The sequence below is a fragment of the Ailuropoda melanoleuca genome, chromosome 1 (assembly GCF_002007445.2).
Source record: "Ailuropoda melanoleuca isolate Jingjing chromosome 1, ASM200744v2, whole genome shotgun sequence".
NCBI classification, from domain to species: domain Eukaryota; kingdom Metazoa; phylum Chordata; class Mammalia; order Carnivora; family Ursidae; genus Ailuropoda; species Ailuropoda melanoleuca.
The window spans coordinates 202,168,650-202,195,383 of record NC_048218.1 but is presented as its reverse complement, the minus strand read 5'-3'; the positions used below and the strand labels follow the sequence as shown (position 1 = coordinate 202,195,383).

Genomic DNA, 26,734 nt, shown 5'->3' with positions numbered 1-26,734 from the left:
AGGCCTGCACATAGTTTTTCTTTCTGTTCCATTTAGTCTATTTGCCATTTAGCTTAATCATTGTGTGTGTCTGATTTCTCTCCCATGCATATTATCCCAAACTTATTCTGACTCACTTGAGCTTCCTTTATATATAGTTTTATCTAGTTTTATATAGTCTTTTGTAGGTATTCCCCATTTTTTCAGGCTAAAAATATCTGACCATAAACTTCTGTATTTTCTTGTGCTTGATTCTTGGTTTATTACTTTTTGTTTCTCCCTCTATAAAAAGTTGTATAGAAAAATGAGGAAGTCCTCCCATGTATGACCATGCCACTATTTTAGGATTTTTTATTTTTTACATTTTACTTTTTAAAGATTTTATTATTTGACAGCACAAGCAAGGGGAGCAGCAGGCAGGGGGAGAAGCAGACCCCCACCCAGCAGGGAGCCATCCCAGGACCCTGGGATCGTGACCTGAGCCAAAGCAGACACTTAACCAACTGAGCCCCTAGGTGCCCCTAGGATTTTTTGTTTTTACCTTTTTCCTCATAGCTAACGGATGTTGAAAAGAAATATTCAAACTATTAAAGGAAAAATTATTCAGTGACATTCACTAAAGCACAGTAAGTCTTTATTCAGGGGAGGGGCCCTGGCTGCCTCCAGGGACCATTTAATGGGGTCTTAGTGTGGGAGAGGGACCATTGGTTGCTGCAGGGACCGTTTAATGGGGTCTTAGGGTGGGAGAGATTCCGTGAAGCTCGGAATACAGCATGGATGGGTGGGGATTTGTAGCTAAGGAGCAAGGTAGGGATCGGTAGGTGGGGAATTACTGAGAGGAGACATCAGAGGTACGGAGAGTCTGGCTAAAATGATCTAGGAGGAGTCTTGCTGAAGGCAGGCCAAGGTGATCACCCAGGGGATGCTGGAGAATAAGGGATCCGATCTGATCTAGAGAGTGATCAGATACTGAGGGTGTGGTGGAGCTGGTGGGGGGCGGGGCAGTTCTGTTTAAACTGACTCAGCAGGATTCTTGCTAAAATTGGACGGTGTGGAAAGAGCATGGAAGTCCAAAAGTCTGGTGTAGTCAAAAAAAGAGTTCAGGTGAACTGAGTGGAGTTTGGTCAGTGAGAGAATCTTTGTCTTAGTGTGCCATTTGGGTCTGGAGACTATTTTTTTTTTTTTTTAATTTCTTTATTCAACAGAGATAGAGACAGCCAGCGAGAGAGGGAACACAAGCAGGGGGAGTGGGAGAGGAAGAAGCAGACTCACAGAGGAAGAGCCTGATGTGGGGCTCGATCCCATAACGCCGGGATCACGCCTTGAGCCGAAGGCAGACGCTCAACCGCAATGCCACCCAGGCGCCCCGGAGACTATTTTTATTTTCTAGTGTGACAACTTTAAAGTTCTTATAAGCTCAACTTCACTTTGATTTGATTTTGTGTGTGTGTGTGTGTGTGTGTGTGTGTGTGTATATATATATATATGCATTTGAAGAAAACCAGGTTTGAGAGCTATGTTCACTGCTGGTTTTAGATCCAATGTGCATTAAGATTTATTTGTCCATGTATGTGATATAATATATAAATTAACTATAATATGAAAAATCAGCAATAACCGTGACAATTATAGTTACCTACAATGAGTGTCTGCTCAATAATCTTTGCAATTAAAATTATTTTTTTTTATTTTCTTGCAAACCTTTCAGCATCTGTAGGAGTCTCTATGCACTTAAGTCACATCTTTGTGTGATATAATTCTTACCTCCCATGCGTCATTCTTTAGTTTTTTTCTTTCATTCTTTTTTTTTTTTTTTAACTTTATGCAGTCTTTCATGAAATGTTAAAAATCCAGGGATTTGGAAGTGATCCATTTTTTCCAGTTTATCTGTTACTTTGCTTAAAAAAATGTTTTAACACACCTTTCTGTTGAAAGTTTTACCTTAGATATTTTTACATTTATTTATTTATCTATTTATTTATTTATTTAGAGGTGGGGGAGGGGCAGAGCTAGAGGGGGAGAGAAAATCCCAGGAAGACTCATGCTGAGTGCAGAGCAGATGTGGGGCTCAGTCTCATGGCCCTGAGATCATGACCTGAGCCAAAATCGAGTTGGATGCTTAATTGAGTCACCCAGGTGGCCTTAGATTATTATTATTCTTTTTTAAGAAGTCCTCTACATGCACAGAATTTCAGAGCTAACCACTAGTTCTATGTATTTTTAGTTGATGTTTATTGATCTGTTACTTTTTGTTTCATTTTGTGTTAAGGCTCTTTGGAGGAAGCATAAGATTCCTTTGTTAAGAAACTTGGAGGTTTGCATGCTCTCTGCTTCTGTTTTTCGATGGATTCTAAGGAGACTTATTTTTGTCACATTTTAACCTTCCTAAAATTGGAATGGCACCTTGCAGTCAGTGTCAGCCAAGTGACAGTCATGACTTAGTTGTATGAAAAATCATTCTTGGAAACATTCTGGTAAGCTCTGCCTTAGATTTGACAAAATAGATATTACTTAAAAAAATCAATACATTCATTATATGTAATTTGGGAAACAAAAAACTTACTTAAATTAAGTAATCTCTGCTCAACATGGGGCTCAAAGACATGACCCCGAGATCAAGCGTTGCATTTTCTCCCAAATGAGCCAGCCAGGCACTCCTGGGAAGCAATTATAAAAGACTGGTAGAAGGAAGAATAATAATATAAAAAAGAAACTTAAATTAGTATTCAGGAAAATTTAATACATTCAAACAACAAGACTTTTAAATGCTGAAATCTCCACCAAACTTGTCCTCATCCTTGGGATTCCCTTAATTTTTTCTCATCTCTCGTCTGCTTCTGTGAAAGTTCTTAGGCAGCCTCTTACTCTGCTGGAAACTCGGTGGTGGTTGATGGGTTACTGAGAATCTTCCACTTAGCCTTTCCTGAGTTTTGGTTTGTTTGTTGTTCTAAATCAAACTCCAGGCCTCAGACCTCTTGGGATTTGTATGAAATGTAGTCATAAGTAGGAAATCAACATAGAAGGGCAACTTAGAGGTTAACCATTGAGGCTTTGGTGTGAAAGGCAGACCTTGGTCTGCCATTTGGCAAGTTACTTTCTTTTTCAACTCTTAGTTTTTCCTTTGACAAAATGGGAAAAGAGACTTTTCCTCTTGATTTGCAGGGATTAAGTGGTGTATATGCAGTACTTTGATTTCCAACTTGTGTTTTCCCTTTAATTCTGTGTTCAGTGAATACTTAGGAAATACCTCCTCTGTGCCAGGGACTATGGATACAGCAGTGAACAGTAAGAAATTCATGTCCTCTTAGAGCTTCTTTGCTAGTTGGGGAGACTCTCTAGTCCTTGATAGGTAGTAAGCATTCAGTAAATGTTACCTTATTGCAGGAGAAGTTATTGTATAAAGGTGTGTGTAGCAGTAGAACTTGCTGTATAATAAAATAATAGCACCTTATTATTCTTTTGAGGCTGACAATACTTGGGGGAAATGAGCGCTCTGATTATCTCCTCATAGAGCCCTACCTTATGGCTCCTGCCATATTCGTGCTCAAAGGGAGGAACTGCCAAGAGTTCCACATGACAGTTTGCTGTGTTGGCACCTATTATTCAGATGCTGATGGGATAAATTCTTAGGCTTTTATATACTTAGAAGCAGATTTAACCTGTCGTCTTTAGATTTCATTCACATTCTTTTTAGCTTTTTGAGCAGTCTGTAATTTTAGAAGCCCTACCTGTTGAATCATAATGGTGAAGAACATGAGTTGATTAGCAAAAATAATGTTAAGAGCTATTTCATTTTAATTTTAGTGTGTCACGTCTAAAGAAGATATTCACAGGCTTACAGCTATCTGGAACACTGTGACATTGCTCTGAGCAGTAAGGCCAATAGTAGCCATATCAGAATGGAGATTTTTAAAAATACCAATTATTTGAGTCTTCAGAATATTCAGCTGAAATTAATGGTGAGGGGAAGATGATAATCATTACTTAAAATGGCCTAAAATATATTTTACTATGTGGTACTACCCCTGTCTCTGGGTTTTTCTGTGGCCATTACCTTTGTTAAAAGATAAACTGAGGCACATTAAAATTTTCAAAAATTTATTGAAGCAAATATCTCCTTGAATCGGCAGCCACAAACTGAAGCAGTTAGCAGTGTTCAGCTTCCAGGAGCCAGGGCCAAAGCTTTCAGAGGGCAAGCCATGGAAGGAAATTACTTGCTTCACCATAGCTTAAGTGGTTTCCTAACGTAGGAAAGCCTGGTTAGGTGTTTATGATTAGTTCTTAAATTTCATTTACTCAGATGCCAATGTATTTACAATCGACTCTGGCTTAGGTTCCCATTTCCTTACATAGACCACCAAGGTATTAGAGCCACACCAGTCTAATGACCTTCTTAAATCCCTCTTTTTCCCATTCATAGTATTGCCAATTTTTTTGTGTGTGTTTGACCCTTTTTGCATATGGTATTTTCTCTGCATGGAATGCCATACCTCTTCCACCTGGGACACTGTTGCTCACCCTTCATGAGTGCTAGGATAAGTTTTCTATAGCTCACACTCCTGTCTCAGAGCAGAGAGGGGTTATGATTCCCCTTAAATGTGGGATCTCACTGTATTTGGCACATTAGTTTGTTTTATTTAATCTGTTCGTCACATTGTTTATTTTGAGACCTAATTTCTTCATTCACTGCAAAACATGAATAACCATCTTAATATCATCAGCCGCTTGTGGTATCACAGGGAAATAATGGCTTTTAAATATAAAATTTGTTTCTGTTAGAAGAGCAGAGAATATTATGATCATTGTTGGTTAATACCTACTGTGTTTTATTCTGGCATCTTAATTCCACAGACTTTAATTGATTTATTTAGAAGCCTTACTACATTCACAGATATTCATGGTATTATTGTAAAGAAATAGCAAGACTAGCTTAAATACTGGTTTTGATTGCGTTGATGATGTCATTAAGATAAATCATTTTATTGACAATTAAAGAAGGAAGAAAAGGCCAGTTAAACTCTGACACAGTGCTAAGATACCACTGTTTCTACAATACAGTTTTGCTTCCTAAAATGCATTTTATAGATATTAAAATGTGCAGAAATGTTTATTTTAAAATCAGTGAAATATGGTAATGCCATCTATACCTTCTAAGAAGAATTTAGGACCTTTGTCAAGGAACAAAATGAGATTGGTTTCCATTTGCTTTCCTTTCCTTCATTTGCTTTTTGTTAGAAGGGCAAGTGAGCAGTGAGGTCCACAAATGCCAGACAACCGGTAGATGGGAGTGTCAGCCTGAAAATGAGAACGGTGAGGGGCAAATGAGGGTTTATTTGGGATTGGAGAATTGCAATTCAGGGAGCACAGAATCAGGTAGATACCCATACTGTGTTCCTGCTTTAGAGTGAAAGCAGGGAGTTTTTATGAGGAAAAGGAAGGGGAAGCAATTACATGAAATAAGAGAGCAGAGGGTTTCTGTGGGTGTTATAACAACCTAAGCCGCTCAGGGTTATGTGTTGAGTGCTGATTTTTATCTTGAGAAACTCCTTAACTCTCAGTCTTGGGATCAGGTGTGTGTTTTGCTGAATTCTCAAACAGTTGTCATTTTGCCCAGTCCACAGGTTTTGGCCCAGTTCAAACAAAGGCAGGTAAGGTGGTGTCTCTCCAGCTGCCACTCCAGCTCCATTTGAGAATGGCTCCAGTGGTGTCAGTTTTTCACAGAGGACTAGATGAAGGATCTGGGAACCCACCAGATTATATAATCTGCTTTTGTAATGTTAAACATAACCTACAAATCAAATAAGAAAATCGTAAATGGATAATTGATTAGTCATTTCTCATTAAAATTATGGATCAGTGTCTTATCATGTTTGACCAACTTTGTATTACAGGACATTTTATGAAAAATAGCACAAGCTGCCCTGTATAGCTATTTGGAACTAAAAATAACATTGGGTGCATATTGAGATATTAGTTGACTTCAGAACCTCACATAAGGGGTGCCTGGGTGGCTCACTCGGTTACGCGTTTAACTCTTGATTTCAGCTTAGGTCATGATCCCAGGGTTGTGAGATTGAACCCTGTGCTGGGCTCCATGTTCAGCACAGAATCTGCTTGAGATTCTCTCCCTGTGCACTCCATTTAATTGCCTTATTTTTTTTTATTTTTTATTTATTTTTTATTTTCTGTGAGAGCCAGTGTAAGCACGTGCACACAAGCTGGGGAGGGAGAGGGAGAAGCAGGATGCCCTATGTGCGGCTCAATCTCAGGACTTCAGGATCATGACCTGAGCTGAAGGCAGATGCTTAACGGACTGAGCCACCCAAGCGTCCCATTTAATTGCTTTAAATTAAAAAAAATTTAAATGTGTTAATAATAAGGACCTTATTTACACTACTGCTCCTCTTTCTTATTTAGCTGTAGCCAAATTCACTTTGCCTACCTTTCTCTGAGCATTCAGAGCAAGCAGTGGCCTCAGTCTCTGCGCTGGCCGTTCCTTTTCCCACAGGGAGCCTCGGGCCCCATCTCTCACTTCCTTGCATATCACCTCCTTGGAGTCTAGATATTCTGTAGTTACCTACACTCTCATTTCCTACTTTGCTGATTTTTCTCCTTAGTATTCATTATTGTCTAACATCCTATGTATTTTACTTATTTTGTATTTTTTCTGTCTTCTTGGGAGGAGCGTAAACTCGATGAGGTAGGATTTTCATTGCTGTATCCCTTATACTTAGCACAGTTCTAGGCGTGTAGAAAGTGTTTAGTAATACTTGGTGAATAAATAAAACTGTAGTGGCATTTGTGGTTCTTCTTCTTGCGTAAGAGAGGTTGAATTACAAAGTGTTGTGTGTTATGATAAATTGTTTTCCATATAGATCACGAATAGTTCTGCTTTATTTTTAAATCATTGGTTAGATAAAATAGAGTGAAAGATTCCAAATATACTACAAAAATTAGCCACTGGGATTAGGTGTCACAACTGAAGTCAGTAGAGCTTTTTCTGGCAAGTAAAAACGAAACAAACCAGTTTGATTCTCCCCCCCCACCCTTGGTACAAATCACTTTCTATTTACTGAAACATTTATTCTGTGTCTGTCTGTATGACAGAGGAATTATTAAACTCATGAGGTATTAAAATATCTTCCAGGTTAAATGTAGGACATTCAAACTTTTTTTCTACAAATTTTTAAAATTAAAATGATTGTTAATTTTTATTTTACAGTTGAGGAATAGGGAACTTACTTTGTTTTTCTTTTTGAAAGGTTTTATTCATGCTGAGACTCAGATAAAATACTATGAAGCTGTTGATGACTGCAGTTCGTTGAGTTTATATAAAGCTGACTTGACATACTTTGTCTTTTAAGGTTACCAGAAATCTAGGGATTCAAAGCATCCTTCTTTTTCAAGAGCAGTGATTTCAAGAGAGGGTCTCCAGCTGCTTACTAAATACTCAGGAAACTTGCAAGGCACTTGTTAGGTTGTAAATGGCCATGGCTATTTGCAGCATGGAAATTGGCAAGTGCTAGAAATCAGGGCTTCATCCTCCTCTAGCTATTTGAGCGAGTAGTTCACAGTGTAAGTTTGCTGCGAATGTTTATCAACTTGTAATGTCACTGGTATTCCCTTAGATTCCAATAGACTTTTTTTAAAGGCCTAGAAAGAAGAAAAGTTATAACCAGGTTCATGGACATGTGCCCAGGATGTTAAAACCATTCTTTTTATGTGTTCTGCCAGGGAAGGAGGGGGAAAGGTACATTTCCTCCCTTTGGCTCACGTTATTTCCAGATATCTGTGTGAGTGGAGCAGTTGTGGTGGGGTGCAGTTTACATGGAACCTTCTTGGCATTGGCAGCTTGACTAGAAACATTACTGATTATTAACTGGCCTGCAAATCTTTGAGGATTTGAGCAAAGATTCATTTTAATAATGAATGCCGAAGAAAGAAATAGAATTCAGTTTGTAGCTGATTTAGAACTGGAACATATGGTTCATGACGTGAGGGACACCTATATTGAGCCTCTCATGGTTTGTTCTTTATATTAAAAAAAAAATTCTAAGATTTGTATTTCTGTTCATACAGGTTATGTTGTTAGAAGCAATTTTTTTTTTTAAGATTTTATTTATTTATTCGACAGAGATAGAGACAGCCAGCGAGAGAGGGAACACAAGCAGGGGGAGTGGGAGAGGAAGAAGCAGGCTCCTAGCAGAGGAGCCTGACGTGGGGCTCGATCCCATAATGCCGGGATCACGCCCTGAGCCGAAGGCAGACGCTTAACCGCTGTGCCACCCAGGCGCCCCAGAAGCAATTTTATAAGACATAGAAGGTCTTAGAGATTAATTAGAAAGCTAGAACACTCTGAGATCATGATGGGTAAATTCGTGAGCATGTGTGCATGTGTTGAGTTCTGGGGGTAACTCTTTAGTGATACAGGAAACAACACAATCAGTGGTTTTTTAAGTTCATATTACAGAACAGTTATTTCAAGACTTCTTTGTGTCAGGGTCTATGCTCAATTTTGAAAATAAAAGGGATAAGTAAGTTTTTTTTTTCTACATGCCTAAAATGTATAACCTGTTATTGAAAGAGAAATGTATAACTATTATTAGTGAAAAGAATTAAATACTGCGGCTTATAGATGAGATTAGTGGGGGAAAAGAGAGTGAGAGGTAGGGAAAAGGAATAAAATATTTGCTCTAGGTTTTGAAAGATAAGTAGGTCTTTTCCAGAGCAGACAACTACGTTTGAATATTGATTTATTTTGTTCAGACAGCATACTACGCTCTTCATATGGTTTTTTTTTTTTTTTCACTGAATCTCCCATTATTTTAGGTCACACTTTGTGGACTCAGACATGTTAAGTAAATTTCTCTAATATCTCAAAGTCACCCAGGTAATAAATGACAAAGCTGGGATTTGAACTAGGTTTGTAGGATCCTAAAGTTGATGTTCTTAATCACTGCATTATTCTGAAGAGCATTTAAGGCGAAAGGAAAACCATGAACAAAGACATGAAATCTATGAAGGTACCTGGCATGTCCACAAAAAGGGAACCAGTCTAGACCAGGCCAGTAGACTAGAACCCGGAGGAGCTGAGATGGTAACTGGAAAACCTAGGGCCTGACACAGCTGCTGCCAAAACAAGATATACTCTTCAGTCACTGATATCTTTGGTCAGTGTTATTGAACATCTCTGTGTTCCAGGCATTTTGCTTGGTGCAGGAGATTTGGAAATGAGCACAGAGCCTGGCCTTCAAAACCTGAGCCTTACTAGTAATGATACCAGTATTTTTGGTTAATTTCTTTTCTTTCCTTTCTTCCTTCCTTCTTCTTCTTTTTTTTAAATTTATTTATTTGAAAGAGAGAGAGAGAGAGTCCTAAGCAGACTCCACGCTGAGCATGGAGCCTGAAGCCTGACATGGGCCCGATCTCATGACCCTGAGATCATAACTGAGCCAAAATCAAGACTTGGACAGTTGGACACTTAATCGACTGTGCCACCCAGGCACCCCTCGGTTATGATTTCTTGCTTTGCACACTTGCCTAGAAAATTTTTCTTCACTTGAGCTTTAGATAAATTTCTTCAGTTTTATATTAGTTTTCTAGTTTCATAACTATATTTATACATATGATATATAGATGTATATACCATATATAGATATATTTATTCCATATGTATTATATATACACTGTGTATATGGTATACACTCTTCTAGAATTAATTTTACTGTACGGTACGAGGCAGGACATTTATACCATCTGTATCTTCAATTTTCATCTAAGTGGGAGGCCCCTTTGTTTTCCCTGTTGAACCACTAGGTTGCTCTAATTCAAGTGCTGCAGCTCTTGACTTAAAAAGTGCATTGTGCATGCTGTTAAAATCCTTTATAAAGTTTGGTAAACAAATACTAAATGAATTTGTGAATAAATGAACCAAAATGCAAAGATTGCTTTCTTCTAACTAGCATGTGGCTGGTGCTACCCCCCACCTGCCTTTGTCAACTTCTTTTCTGACAGAACAGAACTATCATTTTGAGGTCTATCCCAACCATTTTCAGTTTCTAATCTGACTTAATCTGTTTTTGCTCACAAATTCCCCCTCCCAACTTCCTTAAAGAGCTTTTAAATGGAGTGCAGAGTTGATTTCAGCATTTATATGATATAAAGGCAAATACAGAAAAAGTTAATGATTTCTCTCTCCCCTTTTGATTCTCATTCTCCTAAGGTAGTTGGTTTTTAGCTTATTACACTTTTTTCTATGTTCATTTCTGGCAAATGTCAGCCTTAAAAATAAAATAGCCGGTTACTTTACCTGCAAAATGAGTTTATCAGGGAATGGCAGAGAAATTGCAACTGGGGACAAGTAAACTGTGGTGAACCATGGGCAAGTCTGAAGAGACAAAGGCAAGGTCAGCTTTTACTAAGTTTAAGGAAAAAGTTGGGAGGGTAACTTTGAATGGGATTTCACTGGAGAAGTACAAAAGTTTGAAGTTGTGTTTTCTCCCTGGCTACAGGAGGTGGTTAGTGCCTTGTTGCTGGGGCAGGGAGGGATCTTCCCTTCCCTTTCTTAAAGGCAGGAAATAAAATTCCTATGTGAAAAGTGCCCTTCCTTGTAAAAATAATTTTTAACATGTCTCCCTGCTGGAATTGCAGGCTGAGTGTGAAAGTGAGAGAGAGAGAGAGAGTGTGTGTGTGTGTGTGTATGTGTGAGAGAGAAAGAGAGAGAGGGAGAGAGAGAGGGATGTGAGCACATGTGCGTGAGAGCCCCCCGCCCCCATGTAGGGCTCCCCACTCCATTTTCAATGAGGTTTCCTTTACTTGTTTCCTGTAACTATTAAAAAGAAAAGTTCTTCGTGAGAACAGTAGGACAATACTAACAGAATTAGGACTTGGGTACATTCTTAAATGTAGCACTGATATGTAAAAATCTTACCCTAAGCTTTGAATAACAAATGTTTCTCGTGTTTTCTATTACATATTTCAGTGCTGGGAAAAAACCCTATGTTCTGTTGTATAAAGTAGAGCAAGTTGCATCTTTATTTGCTGTCTGAGAATCTGGCTGTAAGTCGTTTTCCCTGGCTGCTTAAAAAGCACTTAAAAACACTCAGTTTAAGTAGTGTAAATTACTTGATAATTTTGGGAGGAAAGGTTGTTAGATAGTGGTCCACAAATAATGTGCTTTTCTTTTTCTACTCTAAAACTCAAATAATGTACTATTCTAGTAATTCTTCGTTATATTCCAACGTGGTGGTCAGTGATTGATGGCTAACATATTTGGGATAGGGGATGTTGCCTGGCATGTTCTTTTCTATCCATTGATTAAAAATTTAATTCACTTTTTTTTTAAATCCTGTAAGCACAAGGTGCTAGATTCCTAAGATATAAAAGATTAACAGTTAAAATTAATGCTCCCTTCTATTTTTGTGTTCTAACACATTTCTTCTTTAATAGATACTCTTGGCATTTGCAAAAATATATGTATGTATTTTCTTTATAAAATGTTTACAGATGGTTGTGTAACATATTCATTCATTTATCACCTTGCTTTTTCCACTTACTGTTATCTTGGAGATTGTTTGGTATTAAAGGATATAGAGCTGTCCCACTCTGTGGGACATAGCATAAACCTATGCTAATGCATTGTTTTCATTCTTTTTCTATTAAAAACAAAAGCAAACCTTTTGGAGGGCCTTGCTTATAGACCGTTTTGTGTATATATGTAATTTCTATGAAAAAAGAAAAAAAAATCCGGAAGTTGAGAAACCTGACCTGTTTATTTTACCTGGACCTGCATAAGGGCCACTGAAGTGTTAGTTGTTAGCTTGTGACAGTGTTACCCTTGTCCTAGTGCAGGTCATTTGTTGTCAAAGCTCTGCCTACTGATAGAAGTTCCTCTCGAATTCTTTAAAAGCCCATAGTGTTCCTGAGCTAAAAGTGTGTATTTACCTTTAGTTTAGTAAGATTTCTTCCAGTTCGGTTTTGCCTCCTGAAACAATGGAGTGTGTGTGTGTGTGTGTGTGTGTTTGTGTGTGTGTGTGTGTAATCAGAATTACTTCATGGTACATGATTCTCTGTATTTCTTCCTTTTATTTTTTTTATTGAAGAGTGAACAAAAAGACTTTTATTCCAAAGTACTTTGATGGCCTGATTGTGTGCTCTGTAATAAGTGTGAATTTGAGAAGGACATTGACTCTGTGCCTCATAAACTCTGGAACTCCAAGTAAACATTACTTGTTTTCTCTGCAACTAGAGGCCTCAGAGAATATCAGACTGGTTTGTATATATCCTGATTTAGCTTAATTTGGACTAATTTTGATTATAAATATTGGTATTCCTTTGAGTCAAAAATCCTGTTAAAAGTTCTCTACATTGTCACTCTTTGTAATATTGCTACATATGAAGCCTCCCCCCACCCAGTAGTTCTCATGGTACCTAATCAAACCCAAATAGAAAATCTAGAGAAGGTATTAAAAAAAGGGAGTGTTTATTGGCATGTTGAACCTTGTTGGCCTTCACTGATGGCCAGTTAAAGGGATTCTCTGCTTTTTTATGTAATTAGAAATAGTCGAGGTTGCAGGAGTAGCCTGGGGATAAAAGGTAGGCATTCTGTTTTAGAAGCATGTGCCAAACTTAAATGGATTCTGCCTTCAGAAAACGTTATGAATTGACTTTTCAGGTGTGAGTACTGTTGTGGACCTAGCTGTCAACATGTCAAAACCAATGTGAGAGACTATGATTTTTTAGTATTTCATGATGAACCTTTAAGGTTATGACACTACATCTACAGTTTGCTAGGCAGTGATTGATTTATTGATTGATGGGAAACATAGTTTATTGTAGCCCAGGTCAGCAGGGCAAAGGACAGATGGTGGAGCAGCTTTGAATTCTGTCAGCCACTCAAAAGGTGTCAGTGTTCCAACATTAAGAACTCAGCTTCCCTCATTTGGGTTATAGTGAGAATGTTTTTTGGGAACAAGTATATGGCTAACTTTCACAAAAGTGAAAAAAATATTTTTTGGTATGGCCTTTTCATTTATGTCCAGAAAGACTTAAAGATTTTTAGACTTCCCTTTCCTATTCCATACCCTACTTACACAGTAGAAGCTTACTGTTAGGTTTTTTCTTGTCGCTAATGAAATCAAGACCGCAAAAGCAAACGTGGTCCAGAGGATGAACTTTATTGCAAGCACTCTTGGGTGAGGTTCCCCGACTCCGGAGTGGGGAGTAGGGGAAGTCGCACCCAGGGCAGGACAGCGAGGGTTTTTATTGGGCACCGCTGGGGGTGGGGGAAAAGTCTGTCTTGGAGAGTTGTGGCAGGGTTTTATTGGTACTACTGGGGGTGAGGAAAGTTGGTAGGACGGGTTTCGGTTTACTGGGGTTGACGTGGCTGCTGCAGGAGTTCTGGCTGGAGATTCGGCCATCTTAGGGGTCGGTTTAAATCTTGGCGGGAGAGTTGGCCATCTTGGGTGTCTTGGCCCCTTTTTCTCGGCCAGCCCAACACTTACCAGGTGTAAAATGCATTTCTGGCATTGTGGATTCCTATGAGAATGTATCAGGAGCATTTTGTTTTTAGGGACATAGTTTTTATAATATGAGGATCATCAAACTTTGACAGAACCATTATGGTTGCATTGTGGAGGCAGTGCTCTTCTAGAAACTGATTTAAACCTTTCAGAATCTAAATATACTTTTAACCTGAAGGTTGAAAGATAATAACTAGAGAACAAGGTTTGTAGGCTCTCTGATGTAATATGTGGATTTTTTTATTTCCTAAATTGGTACTAAATATAAACCTCCATTTAACTTGAAAAACCTTAATCTAACCTCAAAAAAATTTTTTTTCCAAACTCTTTAATTATTTAGTTGCGTTTCTGCAGAGTATTTCCAGTTTCTTTGGATTTTTCTTAATTTATGATGATCAAGATACCACTTATTCAACATAGTATTGGACATCCTAGCCAGAGCAATTAGGCAAGAAAAATATATAAAAGGCATCCAAATTGGAAAGGCGGCTGTAAAACTGTCACAATTTCAAAATGACATATTATGTATATAAAAGTCTAAAGACTCCATCAAAAAACTGGTAGAACTAATAAATTCAGTAAAGTTGTAGGATACAAAATCAATACACAAAAAATCTGTTTTTTTTCCCCCTGTAATAATGAACTATCAGAGAAATTAAGAAAACCGTTCATTTACAGTTGCATCAAGAGGAATAAAATGCTTAGGAATAAATTTAACCAAGGAGGTAAAAGATATGTGAACTAAAAACTATAGTACGTGATGAAAGAAAGTGGAGAAGACACAAATGAATCTAAAGCTATTCTGTGCTCATGGAGTAGAAGAATTAATACTGTTAAAATTCCTATACTGCCCAGGGGAACATACAGATTTAATGTAATCCCTATCAAAATTCCAATGGCATTTTTCACGGAAATAGAACTCACAAACCAAAACTAGTATGGGACCATGAAAGACCCTGAATAGTGAAAGTAATCTTGAGGAAGAAAAGCAAAGCTAAAGGCATCACATTCCCTGATTTCAAATTATATTAGAAAGCTGTAGTAATCAAAACGATGTGATATTAGCATAAAAACAGACATAAAGGTCACTGGAAAGAATAAGGAGCCCAGAAATAAACCCATGCTTATGTAGTCAATTAATTAATGACAAAGAAGCCATGAATATTAAATGGGGGAAGGAAAGTCTCTTCAATAAATAGTGTTGGGAAAACTGGACAGCCACATGCAAAAGAATAAAATGAGACCACTATCTTATACCATATACAAAAAATAAACTCAAAATGGATTAGACTTAAATGTAAAACCTGAATTCATAAAACTCCTGAAGAAAACATAGGCAGTAAGCTCCTTGACATTGGTCTTGGTGATAATTTTTTTTTTTAATCTGATACCAAAGCATCAGTTGGGATATCAACCTAAAAAGCTGCACAACAGAGGATAGCATTACCAAAGTGAAAAAGACAACCTACTGAATAGGAGAAAACAATTGCAAATCATATGGAGAAAGGGGAACTCTTTTGTACTGTTGGTGGCAATATAAATTGGTGCAGCCACCTTTGAAAACGGTATGGAGGTTCCTCACAAAAATAAGACTTTATGACCCAGCAATTCCATTTCTGGGTATTTATTCAAAAACAAAAATACTCAGAAAAACATAAACATCTCCATGTTTGTTGCAGCATTATTTATAATACCCAAGATATGGAAGTAACCTAAGTGTCTATGGATGGATGAATGGATAAAGAATTGTGTGTGTGTGTGTGTGTGTGTATATATATATATATATATATGATGGAATAACTTTATTTAGCTGTTGAATTTTAGAATAGAAAGTCACTGATGACTGAGACAATTGTTATTTCCAGGAGGCGGTGGATAAAAACCTTATTGAAGGGAGTTTTGCTGAAGACTGAAAAAAAGATGGGGTAGAAGTGAAGGTAGATGGCAGAAAGACCATCTAACTTATCCCTTAAACCAGGGTCCTTTGGTAATAGAAGGGGACATTTATTATGCTAGTGCAGCTGGGGTATATTGACTGGTCACTTTTGGTGGGTAGAGCAAGGGATTTCTCAGGGAGGTATCTGTTTATGTCTACTCCTTACTTTCTCTGAAGCGATTTCTTATATATGATTTACCAATGATTAATCCATTGGTAATTTGATGATTTTAATAGACTGGTATGAAATATTTGTTCAGAGTTTTTTAATAGCTCTGCTTTTTCCATATGCAATTTACTTCCTCAAAGAATGAATTGACTTGACAGTTTTGATTTCCCTGTGCACACTTGAGAAAAAAATCTTGCTTTTAAATACAGAAGTTGGTACAGTACAGAAATGAAATTCAGTACCCTAGAGTTTTTATTGTTTAACTGAAATACTTATAGGGATGAGATTTGTAATAGTGGTCCTTGGTCCTCTGACAACATAGCTGTTACATATAATGACTGGCATGTGTTTTGTCTGTATTTAATTTTATCTGACTTCCAGTAAATTTTTTTAAACAGATATCGAACATTAAACACTTGATAACTTGCTAATGCACTTCAGTAATATTTTTCTATTGCAAATTGTGTTTTATTTCAGTGTATTTCCATTTAGAGTGCTGGTCTTCAGTTCTTTTTTGATCTCATACCACATTGGTTAAAGAAAAAACCAATTTATGTTAATAAAGTTACAAATAATTATTGATATATACATAAAAATTTCAGAAAACAGCAATTTAAAAGAATATGATAAATATGAAATAGTAGTTAAAAATAATGATGCTGTTGGGGCACCTGGGAGGCTGTCATTTGAGTGTCCAACTCTTGATCTCAGCTCAGGTCTTGATCTCAGGGTCATGAGCTAGATCTCATATTGACCTAGCATGGAGCCTACTTTAAAAAAAAAATGCTATTAATGATGGCTTTCTACTATCATTAGTTAATATCTCAAGGCATCATACAAATGGTTCTCAACTTCGATTACCTATTAAACTCTCTTATGGTGGTTTTGAAAAAATCATGATGCACGGGCCTAACTGCCAGCATGTTGAATCAGAATTTCTAGGGAAGGAGATTGACTTTTTAAAAAGATCTGTGTTGCTGATATACAATGAGGTTGATACCTACTTCTCTGTATACTTAAGGGTAAATTTATTCGTTTGTGATATTTGATGTAAATCCAAAATTTATATCTTACTATCATCCTTTTTTTCTTCTCTCCTTACTTCCTTTTCCTATCATTCTTTCCCTTTTTCCCCTCTTTTCTCCCTCCTTCCATCCACTAGGGTCTTCTCAAAACTGGTAAGTTTGTATTTGAAACTTAAGAGCTAATTTTAGGAGGTAGGAATGATTAGTTCTGTCATTTTCCTGTGCAATTATGCTTTTGCAGAATTTGTATTATCTTCAATACATGTTGAATATTTTTCAGTTAATCAGCCATTTGTGAAGATTAGTTCATGTAAAAATGTGTCATTTTATTTTACTGGGCACAGGTAAACTGCATCATCATAATATATTGAGAGAGAAGTGAATAAGAGTGCACTGCTTATGCCTTTGTGTGGAGCTAACACTTTTTCCTTAGGAAATCTCACAATAACTCATGACCATCTACTACAAGGACAAGTGAGGTGCTAGTGCTCCTCTACATGTTAAATATAATTAGGTCTCAGTTTCTTTTTCAATGACAAAAAACAAAACCAAAAACAAACCGTACACCTTTTACGGTAAGCTGTAAGATTGCATTTTTTTAAATCATTGATTTAGAGATGTGAATAGGATCTACTCTGTATGTATATTAACAGACCCAAAGTGAGAGACAGCAATGTGATAAGAGTTGGGGAATTTAGTATCCCACTTATATTAATGGATAGATCATCCAGACAGAAAATCAGTAAGGAAACATTGGCTTTGAAGGGCATGTTAGCTGTATTTAACATATATGTATGGAACATTTTTATGCAAAAGCAACAGAATATAAATTTTCCTCAAATGTACATGGAATATTTTCCAAGATAATCATATGGTAGGTCACAAAACAAGTCTTAATAAATTTAAAATGATTGAAATTATATCAAGTTGCTCTTCTGACCGCAGTGGTATCAAACTAGAAATTAATTACATGAAGAAAACTGAAAAATTCACAAAAGCATAGAGATTAAATAACATGCTACTGAGCAACCAATGAGTCAGAAGAAATCAAACGAGAAACACCTTGAGACATGTGAAAATGAAAATGTAACCTACCAAAATTTATGGGATGCAGCAAAAGCAGTTCAAAGAGGGAAGTTCATAATGATGAATGCCTACCCCAAATGAAAGTCTCAAATAAACAACCTAACTACACCTCGAAAAACTAGAAAAGAAAAAGTGAAGCCCAAAGTTAGTAGAAGGAGGGAATTAACAAAGACGAGAACAGAAATAAATGAAATAGAGACTACAAAGACAATAGAAAAGATCAATGAAAGTAAGAGCTCATTCTTTGAAAAGATAAACACAATTGATAAACCTTCAGATAGACTCACCAAGGGAAAAAAAAGAGGATTCAAATAAAATCAGAAATGAAAGAGAAGCTGTTACAGCTGGTACTACAGAAATACAAAGGATAAGAGACTATGAACAACTATATGCCAACAAATTGGACAACCTAAAAGAAATAGGTAAATCTCTAGAAACGTAAAACCTACCAAGACTGAATAATGATGAAATACAAAATATGAACCAGTCAATTACTAGTAAGAAGATTGACTCAGTTATCAAAAACCTTCCAACAAAGTCCAGTACCAGAATGGCTTTACAGGTTAAGTTCTAAAACAATCAAAGTTAATATCAATTCTTCTAAAAATCTTAGAAAAAATAGAGGAGGAGGGAATTCTTCCCTACTCATTTTACAAGGCCAGCATTATCCTAATACCAAAACCAGACAAGGATGCCACAAGAAAAGTACAGCCTAATATCCCTGATAAACATAGATTTAAAAATCCTCAATAAAATATTAGCACATCGAATTCAACAATATATGAAAGGATCATACATGGTGATCAAGTGGGATTTATTCCAGGAATGCAAGGATGGTTCATCCATAGATCAGTCAACATGACACACCACATTAACAAAATGAAGGATAAAAATCCTGAGATCATCTCGATAAGATAAAGAAAAAGGATTTGACAAAATTCAACATCCATTTATATAAAAACTCAAGAAAGTGGATATAGAGGAAACACACTTCATAATAAAGGCCATATATGACAACTGTGAAAAGCTGAAAGCTTTTCCTCTAAGGTCAGGAAGAAGACAGGGATGCCCATTCTCACCACTTATACTCAACATAATACTGGAAGTTCCAGACACAGCAGTTAAGCTTCTTGAAAAAGAAAAAAGACATCCAAGTTGGAAAGGAAGAAGGGAAATTGTTAAAATTAGCAAATGATGTGATATTATATATAGAAAACCATAAAGACTCCACCAAAAAACTGTTAGAATAAACTGATTCATTAAAGATGTACACAAAATTGTTTCATTTCTATATAATATAATGAACTATCAGAGATTCAGAGAATAATCCCATTCACAATTTTGTCCAAAAGAATAAATTACCTACGAATAAATTTAACCAAGAAGGTGAGAGATCCATATATTGAAAACTATAAGACATTGATGAAAGAAATTGAAGAAGGCACAAATAAATGGAAAGATATTCCATGCTCATGGACTAGAAGATTTAATATTGTTAAAATGTCCATACTACTTAAAGCAATATACAGATTTAATGCAATCCCTATCAACATTCCAAAGGCATTTTTCACAGAAATAGAACACAATCCTAAATTTTGCAGAAGCACAAAAGACCCTGCATAGCCAAAGCAATCTTGATAAAAAACAAAGCTGGATACATCACAATCTCTCATTTCAAAATATATTACAGAGCTATAGTAATTAAAACAGTATTGTATTGGCATAAAAACAGACAGATAGGTCAATAGAACACACTAGAGAGCTCAGAAAGAAATCCATACATATGTAGTCATTAATTGATGACAAAGGAGCCATGAATATACAGGTGGGGAGAAGACAGTCTCTTCAATAAATGGTGCTGGGAAAATTGGACATCCACAAGCAAAAGAAAACTGGACCACTATCTTACACCATACACAAAAAATAAACTCAAAATGAGTCAGAGACTCGAACATAAGACCTGAAACCATAAAACTCCTAGAAGAAAACATAGGTAGTAAGCTCCTTGACATAGGTCTTCGTAATGAGTTTTGAATCTGATACGGAAAGCATGAGTTGTGACATGTCTAGAAAGTTGCGGTGCAGCAAAGGATAGCTCACCAAAATGAAAAGACAACCTACCGAATGGGAAAAACAATTGCAAATCATATATCTGATAAGGGACTAATATCCAAAATACACAATTTGTACAACTCAATAGCAAAAAAACCCAACTCAATGAAGAAATGGGCAGAAGACCTTTTTCTTTCTTTTTTCTTTTTTTTTTTTTAGAGTTTATTTTTAAGTAAACTCTGCACTCAGCATGGGCCTCAAACTTAGAATCATGAGATCAAGAGTCACATGTTCTACCAACTGAGCCAGCCAGGTACCCCTGAATAGACCTTTCCTAAGCAAGACACATGGATGACCAACAGGTACATGAAAAAATGCTAATTGTCATTAATCATCAGGGAAATGCAAATTAAAACTACCATGAGATGATGACCTTGTGCCCGTTAGAATGGCTATTATCAAAAAGACAAGAAATAATAAGTGTTGGGTGAGGATGTGGAGAAAAGGGACCCCTCAGGCATGGTGGTGGCAATATAAATTTGTGCAGCCACTGTGGAAAATGGTATGGAGATTCCTCTCAAAATTAAGAATAGAGCTACAATATGACCCAACAATTCTACTTCTGGGTATTTATCCAAAGACAACAAAAGCACTAATTTATAATTTGATCAGCTATAAACATCTCCATGTTTATTGTAAAATTATTTACAATAGCCAAGATGTGGAAGCAACCTAAGTGTCCATTGATGGATGAATGGTTAAAGAAATTTTGGTGTGCATGCATACATATTTATTTTATAGATGTATATGTGTGCATATTATGTATCTATATAATGCAATCATTCAGTTATAAAATAGAATGAAATCTTGCCATTTGCTGAAGCATGGATGGACCTTGAGGTCATTATGCTTAGTGAAATAAGCAAAAGAAAGATCCCATATGATGTCTTCTATATTTGAAATGTAAAACAAAACAAAACCTGTAGATACAGAGAACAGATTGGTGGTTGCCAGAAGCAGGTATGGTGGTGAGGGAAATTGGTGAAATGTTTTCTTTTTCTGTTTAAGTAAATTGGATTTAAAAACAATCTAATTTTCACTTTGGAATTCTGAAATAAAAAGAAATTGGATTTCTTGGTATTTGCTGTTCTGTTGTCCTTGAATTTTTTAATTAAAAGAAAATCTTGATTTAATAGAGTTTTCCAAAATGAAATAGAATTATCTTTGCCTTCTGTTGTAGTGGGCTTTTTTCTTGGCTTTATACCTGAAGTCCGAACAGACTTTTAGGCTCTAATGACCCTTGTTGGAGTAATTGCCAGATCATTACTCTATGGAATAGTTCTTAGTTCTTTTTTTTTCTTTTCTCCAGGACTTAAAATAATTTATAGCCTTTTTTTTTTTTAACACAGCTTTATACTTACAGAAAAATTGAAATAGTAAAGAGAATTCCCATATAACCCCCCTACCATGTTCAATTTTTCCTGTATTAATATTTTACTTTATTATGGTACATTTGTATAACTAATGAACCAGTATTAATATATTAGTATTCGTTTATTATTTGTTGCATCATTTATTCAAACTTCCTTAGTTTTTACCCAATGTTAATTTTCTTCTCCTGGGTCCCTTTCAGGTACCATGCTATATTTATGTCATATCTCCTTAGGATCCTGTTTGTAGCAATTTCTCTTTGTACTTACTTCATGATTTCCAGGTACCTTTGGACACTTGTGTTTTGATATAGCCAGGATTGGGGATCTTCCATCTTCTGTAACTGAAACCCTTTTGAGAAAGCAATTCTAGTACTACTGACTTAATATTTGAAGAGTTGAAACCAGTCTACGTTGTTCTCTGTTCTTTAAAATGGAGTGTATTATATATTTTTGTAAAGAAAACGTTCTCTTACCCTTAAAATCGTGTCCTCTGTTCTTATATTTCTCTTTGAGATTGCCTTGGGTTACTTGATTTAAAAATTTATAGTCTTTATAGTGTAACGAGGAAGTTCTTCACAGCCTTTTCTTAAATCTGTTTGTATATCCCAGAACTGCATCATTGTGATAGCTTGTGAAATACTTGAGGTAATACCATCCATTTCCTTATTTACACGTTCCTGACTTTCTCTCTTTATATACATTTCTGTAAGTTTCGAGCCAAAGGCAGTGTCCCATGATTTAGTACCCCAGAGTGTTGTGGAGTTCCAGATTTTGGAATATCTGCATTGAGATATACTCCCATGAACTGTTTAGGTACAATAGGTAGTTTGGATGCTACTTTTTCTGCAACCTGTGGATTAGTAATCATGAGGGCTTTGAGTTGATGTGAATGTCAAACTGAGTTCATCAGGTTAAAATGCCAGAGGAGACTAGATGAGACAAGGAAAAAGTATCAGGTCCTAGTACCTAAGGACCTGTAGGTAGAACGAGATTAACCTATATATGTTATATACAGAAATTGCTAAAGTAGTTAATTCTTGATTTTTAAAACTTAATCTTAACTGTACCATACGTTTTCATACTGCATCATTCTTTTCAAAAATGCCTTCACAGATATTACCTTAGTGAAAAGTGTTGGTTTAGAGGAGCAGTAATGTGGATAATAAAGCCTTTCCCCCTCATCACACTTCTCTTAGAGCCACAAAAATGCTGAGTTTACATATCAAAGAATCTGTGACTGAAGGTGGTTTCATTCATTCATTTAAATATACATATCATATTGTTGACAACTTTTTTTGTTTTTAGCAGTCCAGACCTTGTCGAATATTAAAAGACCATTGGTTTATCCAAATTACTAACTCCTTGCCATTAACATAATATTAAGTCCTTAGCATGTGTCAGGCTTTGAATTTTTTTAAAAAAGATTTATTTAGAGAGAGATTTATTTATTAAAAAGATTTATTTAGGGAGAAAGAGAGCCAAGTGAGGGGGGAGAAGGACAGAATCTCAAGCAGCCACCCCTCCCTCCAGTGAGGAGTCCTGGGGGTGGGGAGGTTGAGAGGGGGTGTTGGATGTCACCACCCTGAGATCCTGACCTGAGCCAAAATCAAGAGTGGGACGCTTAACCGATTGAGCCACCCGAGCGCCCCCCAGGCTATGAATTTCTTATATTGATGTTCCATCCATGTTGAGTGAATGAATGGGTTAAAGTTTTCCTTCTTGCATTTTGATGCATGCCTGTTCTTCTTTAAAGTCCTCTTCTAATTCCTATCTAGATTATCTCAACCCAGCCTGATCATTGCATTAATTAAAATTCAGTTTTTCTCTACAAGATAAGGAAACCCCAGATAACAGTGACTTAAAACCCACGTTTAGTTTTCTTCACATTAAAGAAGTCTGTAAGCAGACAATGAAGTGGTAGGATGGAGGCTTGCTTCATGGAGTCACGGGGGGTCCAGCCTCCTTCAGGCTGTTGCTCTTGTTTTGATGATCCTAGGTGGCTGCTAAAATTTTATTCAGCGATTCCTCAATCCTTGATCCAGGTGGCAGGATGGAGGAAGAAAGGAAACAGAGGATCGGGCCCCTTCCGTTTTAAGGAGACTCCCTATAAGTGACTTATAAAGGTCTAATATACGTCTCCTTGGCCAGACTTAATCTTAAAACTCCATTTTGCCACAAAGAAGTCTGGGGGATATAGTTTTTCACCTGGAGAGTACTGTGCCCAGTAAAACAAAAAACAGAAAGCAAAACACAGTAAAAACCAAAAATGAAACAAAATGAAAACCCCCTCAGGATTCTGTTGTTAAAAAAGAGAAAGAACATCCTTAGGCAGTTACTGGTCTCTGCCACAATCCTTCACAGTAATGTGGCCCAAAGGAGTGTCCTGGATTCTCTTCACCTCTTGACAAGTGACTTTGCCAATTCTCAAACCCCCTGTCATCACTGTCTTAACTTGTTTATGCCTACTCCTGCTTCCCCTCTCCAGAGTTAGTGGGAAGAGTCCTGAAATTAGAGATGGACCTGATGTCCTCTAATTGTAGTGAACTCCAAATAAAGACGTAGTTTTAAAATTGTGGACTGTCACCTTTTGTAATGGCTTCTCACAGTAGTTGTTTTAAAATGGTTCACATTGCACTGTAATTCCATATTCTCACTTTGGTTTTGTCTACTATAAGTCAGCCATACTCCATCTCTGCCTCGGTTCTGTGTGTCTCTGTGTGTCTCCATGTACCTCGATCTTGATAGGTATTGATTCTCATCCATAGGCTGTAAGTCTGAGGAGGGCTGCAAGCTCAGCGGTGCCTGAACAGGAGTATATTGTGCTCTCATATGCCTGCTAAATGAATGAATGAATCCCAGCCTTTATTCCTCTTCAGAGTATAAGAGTGTTTCTATGTTTAAAAAATCTTCTCTCAACTTTGCTGACATTTTCCCTTCATTTCTCATCGTTCACTTTTTATTTTTTAAGAGGAGGCATCTCTTCCCCTGGTTTACTAACTCCTTGTTCTCTTCCCTGTCTTGAGGCTCCCACTGTGACTTTTCAGATTTTGCTTTGAGATTTACACTCCTCATTGGCCTTTTCTGGTTGTTTAGTCTCTGTGACATCTCTAGAGCACGCTGTGTTATTGACAGCGCATTCTGGGAAATGCCCTCTTCGTTCTTGTACCTTTCTGGCTTTCCTTCTGCATTTCCTTTGTTGATGTCCTTCAGCTCTGTAGTGGTGAGCCAAACAGTATGATATTGCTTTCCTTCTTTGTTCTTTTGTCTCTGCCTTTTCTTTGCAATATCTTAGCTGCTAGGCTGCTCTTCGACCGTGGCTATTATTTCTGTATGCATGATTACCAAATAGACACAAATTGCTTTTACTACTCATTTCTGCAGCCCTTTTAAATACTCCTTGGGTGCCCAAACTTCAACTCCTCTGTCTATTTAAGCAGTATGAAATCTGGGATGTTTGTGTTAGTGTCTTGGGTTCCTGTCATTAAGGCATTGCTTCTGAAACTGCATGGTGGTAACCCTAATGGTAAAGGATAGCAATTTCCTGTGTGGTGTTTTCCTTGTCTGGAATGCCCATTCCTTTATTCTTTTCAACTTTTTTTTCCTTTTAAGATCAAGTTCAGAAATCTGCATTTCACAAGATTTCTAGGATGACACCAGACCTTGTTGACTCTCTGGGCTTTGAACTCCTGCCATACTCATCTTTGTATCACCTGGTCCTTTTCATATACTTGTGTTGTATTGTATTGTAGAATAAATCCTCTTTATTATGAATGTTTTATCTCACAGATACTCTGTAATCTTATGCCTCTTTGTACTCTCAGTGCCTGCTCTATCATCAGCACTTAAGAATGTGTGCTGTGGATGGTGGCATCCCCTTTTCATTTCCTTATCACATTCCATTTCTAACACTGAGATTGCTTAAAAAATTAATTTTTCTTATCACCAAACAAACATTTCTCTTCCATAAATGAAATGGAGTGCTTGGACTGAGCTGAATGACAGGTTTTCAACAGCCTGATTGCATTTTGCTTTGCACTATTTTTAGTACATTATAAAGGACTTAGAATGACTGTTAGAGAAGTAACTTTTCTCTGTCTTTTGAGTGTCTTCATCTTTTGAGTGTCATCTAAAAAGTTGGAGCAAAAGAGTCATGAAGAGAGTTAGTGGGATTCTGTGCATACACACAAAAAGTTTTGTATGGGGAGGAGAGAGAGACAGGGTAGGAGAGAGAAAATAAATGAGAATGAGTGTGAAAACTCCAGTAATAATAATGTCAGGATGGTGTTGGACCAGCCAGATAGAAGACTAGTTGTGTCAAAGGGGTGGATATCTCATAAGGATGAGAATTCATTTTAAGACCATTTTTGCCCCTCATCCCCTACAAAAAGCAGCTTACCCGATTGTTTTTATGATAAATTGTTTTCATGATCAATTCCTCAGTAATACAGTAATGTTGGACAGACATGTTAGATACAGTAGATCTAGTTAAACTATGGTGTCTTTTAAGATGGAAGTATGAGAAATTAGCAGTGGTTGAAATTTAGTTCTGTGGAGATTGAAAATCTGTATTCATAGAGTGCAATTCCAGACTCAAATGAGGGGAACAGAGGACTCTGTTTACCTACTTATTTTACTTCTTTTATTTCCATAGGCAAGTTGAAATACTGCCTTGTGGTTCTGAATCAGCCTCTGGACAAATGTGTTCGTCATCTTTGGAGCAAAGGTAATCTTAATTAGCATTTATTATTTCTTTATTTTCTTAATCTATTTAGGACTAATATGACTATTAAATATTCCAGAATCTAACTACAATACCAAAAAGTTGAACTTAGAACAAAGTGATATAATTATTGAATTATCAAAAGAATGGATCTGCTCTGTTAAGTGGTTTCTATGGGTGGTTTCCACAGGATGGTCCCCCAAGGACAGAATTACAATGTAGCATCACCACACCGTATTTCATGTATCAACGCTGTGGATGTAAATCCTGAGTACTCGCTAAGGGTTTGTTGAAGTGTAAATAGTTTTGGCATGAGCAGCAATAAAAAGCATCCTCAAACTTCACTCATCCTAGCATCTAACAACAAGGTATCGACAGGGTGACCAGATTTAAAAAAAAAAAAAGACTAACAGTATGTTAGAACCTCTGGGGATGCCGAAAAATATAAACATGCAGTAGTTTTGCAGAATTAATACTTCTGTGAGTTTTCCTGTGAGAAACAGATTTTATTAACTATTTCTTACATTATTCTTTGATTTTTATAGCTTTAGCTCTAGGCTAGAAAATAGTATTAAATATCATTTACTGTTTTGAACCTGTGCTCTTCCATGAAATCTTGAGCTTTTTTCAAAGGGATACTTCTACTAAGGTTAGCAATGTAAAATTTTAAGCCAAATTAGATAGGCAGAAGAACGTGATTTTTGGTATACCGATGCATATTTCAGATGATTCTCTCTTACTGCTGAATTCTTTACTATCCTCAGCATCAAGGCTATGTGTCTTAGAATGCAAGCCTGTTATATCAATAAGCTCA

At 36.7% G+C, this 26,734-nt stretch overlaps 1 protein-coding gene across 11 annotated transcripts in view; it reads left to right on the top strand.

Moving 5' to 3' along the window:
- TPK1 (thiamin pyrophosphokinase 1) overlaps positions 1-26,734 on the top strand; it is a 341,792-nt gene that overhangs the window by 46,070 nt on the left and 268,988 nt on the right. For all 11 annotated transcript variants that reach the window (XR_004619106.1, XM_034638916.1, XM_011228209.3 and 8 more), the window contains one exon: positions 25,852-25,923. Coding sequence is in view for 8 of the 11 variants with exons in the window: in XM_034638916.1 (XP_034494807.1) it covers positions 25,852-25,923 (72 nt within the window). In the remaining 3 variants the exon portion in view is untranslated. The remainder of the gene's footprint in view (positions 1-25,851; positions 25,924-26,734) is intronic.